This window comes from Agelaius tricolor, unplaced genomic scaffold, assembly GCF_023055355.1.
Source record: "Agelaius tricolor isolate 1412-34295 unplaced genomic scaffold, bAgeTri1.0.p SCAF_1, whole genome shotgun sequence".
Lineage (NCBI taxonomy): Eukaryota > Metazoa > Chordata > Aves > Passeriformes > Icteridae > Agelaius > Agelaius tricolor.
In genome coordinates, this window is record NW_027269261.1 from 4,245,811 (window position 1) to 4,252,409 (window position 6,599).

Below are 6,599 nucleotides of genomic sequence, written 5' to 3' on the forward strand. Positions count from 1 at the left end.
CACCCCACAGATTTTTCTCACTGATCAGCAGAGAGGAAACGCAGCGCCACAGAAAGAAACCCTTCAGCCATACAGAAGTTCAGATTTTTATTGTCTGGTACATTTACTTGTCTTCTGGCTTATTGAAGCAGTATGTCAGACAGCACTTGCCACAGTAGTGCCTGTCAAAGTGGCTGGCCATGAAGACTCCAGCCCCACACTCCTCCGAGGGGCACTCCCGGCGCAGGCGGCTGATCTTGCCGTTCTCATCCACCTGGAAGGACAAACAGACAATGGCTCACATGCACTCTCCTCCTTCCAGCAACAATAATCATTTTGAGTGTTTTCCATTGGTATAATAGTTTTTGTAACAGCAGCTACACCAGACTTCTTGAGGTACGTGTCAGAAGTGCCCAACTGCAATAGGTCATGTGTCTTTTATTTAACACATGGGATATTTGCAAATTGAAAGAGTTTAAATATTAAATACACCAGAATCTGTGCAGACCAGCAACAGGCTCCACACCCTCCCTGGTGAGAGCTGAGTTCTTATCAAGTTCCCCCCCAGATTAGTTCTACCTACCTTGTAGTACTTGAGCACTGCAAGCTTAACCTTCTTTCTCTTATGCTTGTTCTTCTTGGGGGTTGTGTAAGACTTCTTCTTCCTTTTCTTAGCACCACCACGAAGTCTCAGCACCAGGTGAAGGGTTGATTCCTGTTTGTAAAGCACATGAAACAGACTCAAAATGCTTTCTCAAAGCAACTACAGCATTTAAACAGGACTTTTCCATCTACCTAGAGGAAGTACATCTCGAGTGCCAGGCCCATAGGAAAGCTCTAAAAGGATTATTTTCTTGTTAAGGTGGCATCCTAAACTCCCAGCATCAACACTACTCCAATCCCTTAATTTGGCTGAATTAGAAACATTTCTCAATCTCAGCTGCAAATCTCGGTGAGCTCGGCCCGTGCCAGCTCCTGGGCACTGCACTGCTGTGTCCTGCCTTTCCTACTCACTTTCTGAATGTTGTAGTCGGACAGTGTGCGTCCATCCTCCAGCTGCTTCCCAGCGAAGATCAGCCGCTGCTGATCCGGAGGGATGCCTGATGGTGACAGAAATCAGGGATAAACGAGGGACGTGAGCTACAGCATGCTGTAATAAAATCAAGATTGCTGCAGGAAATTATATCTGTGTAAGACACACATCAATCCACAAGAGTGCAGAACAGAAAAACGTATATAACATATACTAATTGATATCAATATATAATAATCAATAAATGCCTTTAGAACTCACCCTCTTTATCCTGGATCTTCGCTTTTACATTTTCTATAGTATCAGAAGGTTCAACCTAGTACGAAACAGAACAACAGAATCAAAACGCGCTGCACGTTTTAATTATCCCAGCAAGGCCGAACAACCACGAGGCGCTCCCGGCACAGGCCCGGTGCTGCCACGGCCATTCCGGGCCCCACCGCGCGGTTCGGGCCGCCCGAGGCAGCGCATGGCCGCGATTCCCCGCACATCCCGGGCTCTGCCGGCACATCCCCGCCTTCCGGAGCACCGGCAGGCGGGGGGCTCACCTCGAGGGTGATGGTTTTCCCCGTGAGGGTCTTCACGAAGATCTGCATGGCGAGGCGGGCACGGGGGACGCCGGGGCCGGAGCGCGGGCTACCCGCGCTGCTCGCGGAATGGCGGCGGCGGCCCGAGAGAGCGCCGCGCCCGCACGCACGGGGTTTCCGTGCGCGCCGCAGAGGGGGCGGGTGGCGCGCCGGGACTACGACTCCCGGCATGCCCCGCCAGCGGCGGCCGCGGCCGAGCCTGCTGGGAGATGTAGTCCCGGTACAGGGGGAGTGGGCGGGAACTGCGGCTCCCACAGTGCACCGCGGTGGCAGTCGTGAGGGGAGGAGGAGCCGCCATGAGGGGAAGAGGAGGAGCCGCCGTGACGAGTGAGGCGGGGCCGCCGTGAGGGGAAGAGGAGGAGCTGCCGTGACGAGTGAGGCGGGGCTGCCATGAGGGGAAGAGGAGGAGGAGCCGCCACGGCCGGTGAGGCGGGGCTGTCGTGAGGGGAGGAGGAGGAGCCGCCATGGCCGGTGAGGCGGGGCTGTCGTGAGGGGAGGAGGAGGAGCCGCCATGAGGGCGGGGTTCTCCGGCCGTGTGACTCGGTTTTTCTGTGCTTTGTGGTGGCTGTTGGTGGAATTGTTATTCTAGGGCTAGCAGGTTTTTGATTTACCTGTGTCTCCGTCAAGGCCGGGCTGGACATGACTTGGAGCAACCTGGTCTAGTGGGAGGTGTCCCTGCCCATAGCGGGGGAGCTTTGAGGTCCTTTTCCATCCAAACCATTCTGGGGTTCTGTGATTCTCTGCAGCCTAAATCCCAGAATTCGATGTCCTGGTTCTCGAGGAGGCAGTTTAAAGACGCCTCACAGCCACTTTGCCACCTGCAGATTCCTCGAGATCAATTCCAGGTTTATATCTGGGCAAAGATATTTAAAACTAGAAAAGCTGTAGGTAAATTGGGAATAGAGGAGCCCTGAGTCACGATTTGGAAATTATTTGTTAGGTGGGTTTATGCTTGTGAGTTGAATACGAGAAAAGCTAAAGCAGAATCAGGATCTGCTTGAATAAATCAGCTGAGGCCATTTAAACAATTTCAACTCTTCTGTGTTTTGGTGAGAAAATAAGAAAGTGGGCTGCTTTGGGCGCGGGCTATCTGAGGAGTGTTACATTGTATACAATAATGCGTTTTGTAAGATAACAAATAATTGTCAAGTGAATGAGCACTTGACAGTATGTAAAAAGTGGTTTGCTGGGTTTTTGTCTCCAGTTGGTGTAAGCAGACTGGTTGTGACAGAAATGAAGGGTTGATACATTTTCAGCTGGGTTTTGTGCTCCTGTAAACACTGCAGTGGAGCCAGGGTCACTACAATGAATTCCTAATCCCAGGAATAACAGTAGGGTTCATGCTTGCAAACAGCTTTTTGTAACTTTATGGGAGTTTTGAAATGATAAAGCTGTCCTAAACCAGGAGAAAATCAACAATACTGAAAAAGACCCATGACATTTATCTCACATGCCCTGTGCTGGCATTCCCAGCCCTTCTGTGCAAAGGTTATTGCTGAAATTCCTGAGGGATTCCTGCCTGCCTGCCCATGTCTGCCTTCTTCAGACACTGAGATGGGAAAGGCCTAGACTAAATCAAAATCCCAGGTTTTGGGAATGGATAGGAAAAAGGGATGCTGGCTCTGCTTTTAAACCTTGAGTTGGATGGGTATTTAAAGACACTAAAATGCACAGCCCCTGCTCCCTGCTTCTCCACAGCTGTAAGTGCAAAGGACATTCAGTGCCCACCCAGAGAAAACAGATGGTGTTCCAGCTGTCCAAATAAGTGCTGGTTACCTTAGTTTTAAATCATATTGGTGATTAAATAATCTCAGGTGAATTTAGGGACTGCCTCATAATGAAAACTTCTACATTTTCATCATCTTGAATGACGTTGCTTTGCTTTTGGGGCTGTTTTTCGTTATCTTAGAGCAGCACCATGAAGCTGCTCTATTATTTTCTCTATTAATTTTATTTTCCTTATGTCATACTTATTACAGTGTTCCAGAAAGTTCTTTTCCTGTTCATTCTCTCTCTATAAATGTCATATCCAAAAATACATCAGTGGATCATGCAGTATGTTACTGTATGCAAGGATATCCTCACTTCAGCCAAGTGGGAATGTGAGGTGTTTATTGCCAGAATCAAGAGTGGTTAAAGGAATGCAGTTTTTTCTTACAGGAGATTAAAAGTTCTGGAATCTGAGCCCTCAGCTCTGTTATACTCTAGGAAAATATCATTAATTAAAATTAATTTTTAAAAAATAATTTTATTTTAAAAATATAATTTATTTTCATTTAAAATTTTAGAATTAATATTTAAAATATGTGCAAATTAAGACATTTGATAATTTGTCTTTGGCTTCTTTCATTTGTATTTTTAAACGTTTCCATTCTTCCTTTATTTTCATTTAAAATTTAATTATTAATATTTAAAATATGTATTAATGTTTAAAATATGTACAAAACATGTTAATTAAGACATTGATAATTTGTCTTTGGCTTCTTTCATTTGTATTTTTAAATGTTTCCATTCTTCTTTTATTTGCATATGGCAGCTTCTAATGCTCATGTATAACCTTGCTGACTTGAAAACCTGAATTTAACTAATGCTGCAAAAGGTGTTTCATAAAAATTCTCTGCCTGAGGGGATTTTTTCAGTTCTTAAAAAAATATCCTCAGTTTTAGAAAATATTTTTTCATATAAATATACTAGTTGATAAAGTTTGTGATTGTTTGGTTTGGGGTTTTTTTAATTGCTATTTTTCAAAGGCTTTAACGGTTTTGAGTCTGAATTGATGAAATGGTTCTGTGGTTATCCTGCCCTGCCATGTTTTGGATTTGGTGATGTCCCTGGTGAAACAGCTGAAGAGTCACTTGGGTTTTTGGAAAGGAAAGCAGTTTGTGTGCTGTAGCAATTTGGGATATCCCAGTTCACACATGACACTGAATGCAGCCCTTCCAGGACACGTTTTTTGGAGACCCTTTTGCTGTGACAGCCATGCACGTGGAGTCCTTTTGTATCCATTTTCACAGGTTCTTCCTTGGCCCTTTCTCTAAAGGAACTGAAATTGCAGAGCTCAGCTGTTCTGTGTGTTGGGAGAGCTGACAAGCAAATTTTCAATCAGTTTCTGTGGGTACAGATCAAAAAGTGCAGCTGGAGGCTTTTCCAAAAGAATCCAAGTCCTGGAAGGACCTGGGCATTAAATTGCTGTTGAAAACCCCAATAATGCACAGGTCTATTTCTGGGTGCTGAGATCTCACTGCTGATGGAATCCCTGGGTATCAGACCCACAAATTAGTTCATTAACTCATCTCCTATGGCCTGCTGAGTAGCTGCTGCTCAAAAATAGCTCCCTCCTGTTTCCAGCCATTGATTAATTAGATCAGTCCTTCCCAAATCACAGCTGCTATATTTTCTGTCATTTCACTTGAAAAGCAATAGATTCTAAGGACTTCCAGCCCCCTGAGATTTACCTGCCAGTGCTGAAATGTGGCCTTTTCTTTCTTCTACATGTTCTCTTCCTTAGACTGCTGTTGCTTAGTTATGACACCTTTTTTAATTCTTATTTTATTTCCTGGCCATATTTCTGACCATTTTATGGGAGAATTTTCAGGTTATTTTCTCTTTTAGTGTTTCTTAATATTGTCATTCTAGGACATTTCTATGTACAGGAAAAAAATGTTCTTTGTATCCATGTTTCCAAGGAAAAGGTTGGATATTATACATGGATCCATCTTTGTATCCATGTTTCCAAGGAAAAGGTTGGATATTATACATGGATACACATTTGTATCCATGTTTTCAAGGAAAAGGTTGGATATTATACATGGATACACATTTCCATCCATGGTTTCAAGGCAAAGGTTGGATATTATACATGGATCCATCTTTGTATCCATGTTTCCAAGGAAAAGGGTGGATATTATACATGGATCCATCTCTGTATCCGTGTTTTCAAGGAAAAGGTTGGATATTATGCATGGATACACATTTGTATCCATGTTTTCAAGGAAAAGGTTGGATATTATACATGGATCCATCTTTGTATCCATGTTTCCAAGGAAAAGGTTGGATATTATACATGGATACATATTTCTATCCATGGTTTCAAGGCAAAGGTTGGATATTATACATGGATCCATCTTTGTATCCATGTTTTCAAGGAAAAGGTTGGATATTATACATGGATACACCTTTGTATCCATGTTTTCAAGGAAAAGGTTGGATATTATACATGGATCCATCTTTGTATCCATGTTTTCAAGGAAAAGGTTGGATATTATACATGGATACACCTTTGTATCCATGTTTTCAAGGAAAAGGTTGGATATTAGTATCACCTCCAGCCTGCCCCCAGTGATCAGGGAAATCATTGAAGATCATTGTGTGGCTTTATGGCAGGGAAAGGGAGAGGTAACTATACACAAATACAGAATAATCTTGCTAGCTGGTTTTCCACATGATTGCTTCTTTCTGCATTAATTCACTGTCTCAGTAAACTGTGGATTAGAAAATTACAATTTTCATTTATGAGAGCTGGTTTTAACCTCAAAAAAAGACTTTTTTACCCAAAAGGTGGGTTTGGGCTGTTGGAAGAAATGAGCAAAAAAAGAAAACACAAGAAAATTTTAATAACAAACTTCGAAACGTGAAATTTTAACTTAGCTCTGATTCCTGCCTACAAATGACTTTGGATTCAGCCTTCCCTTGGGCAGCTTTCCATGGAGAGAACCCTGCAGGCACTTGGCTTTCAGGGGAGCCTCTGAGCTGGCTCTTGGACAGGCTGCAACTGCAGCACTTGGTGCTCAGGACACAGAAATGAACAGAGTCCTGCTTGGCTCCAAGGCCTGCAAGTTTTCCGAGGGGCTTTTCCTTGCACTGCCAGCCCCAGGGGCAGAAACTCTCCAGGCAGCTGCAGCAAGGGCCAGGAAACCACTCTGCAGGCAAGCTGACACATGGCTGCCTGGACTGAGCCAAACTGCTCGAATTTAAAGACAAAATTTCTGAAAATTAGTTTT

At 44.1% G+C, this 6,599-nt stretch overlaps 1 protein-coding gene across 1 annotated transcript; it reads right to left on the minus strand.

Moving 5' to 3' along the window:
• Nucleotides 1–70: 70 nt before the first annotated feature.
• RPS27A (ribosomal protein S27a) lies at nucleotides 71–1,719 on the minus strand. Its single transcript, XM_071449950.1, has 5 exons — nucleotides 1,561–1,719; nucleotides 1,274–1,328; nucleotides 994–1,079; nucleotides 563–694; nucleotides 71–253 (listed from the first exon to the last, which is right to left on the minus strand). Exons 1-5 carry the CDS (start codon nucleotides 1,606–1,608, stop codon nucleotides 104–106), a joined length of 471 nt encoding a protein of 156 aa, XP_071306051.1. The 5' UTR covers nucleotides 1,609–1,719; the 3' UTR covers nucleotides 71–103.
• Nucleotides 1,720–6,599: the final 4,880 nt, after the last annotated feature.

Bases quoted from the DNA above. Each gene is read 5' to 3' on its own strand.
- RPS27A (XM_071449950.1), bottom strand. From the start codon at position 1,608: ATGCAGATCTTCGTGAAGACCCTCACGGGGAAAACCATCACCCTCGAG. The intron at 1,329-1,560 runs GTGAGCCCCCCG...GTTTCGTACTAG, and splicing joins GGAAAACCATCACCCTCGAG to GTTGAACCTTCTGATACTAT. The intron at 695-993 runs GTGAGTAGGAAA...CTTTACAAACAG, and splicing joins CCGACTACAACATTCAGAAA to GAATCAACCCTTCACCTGGT.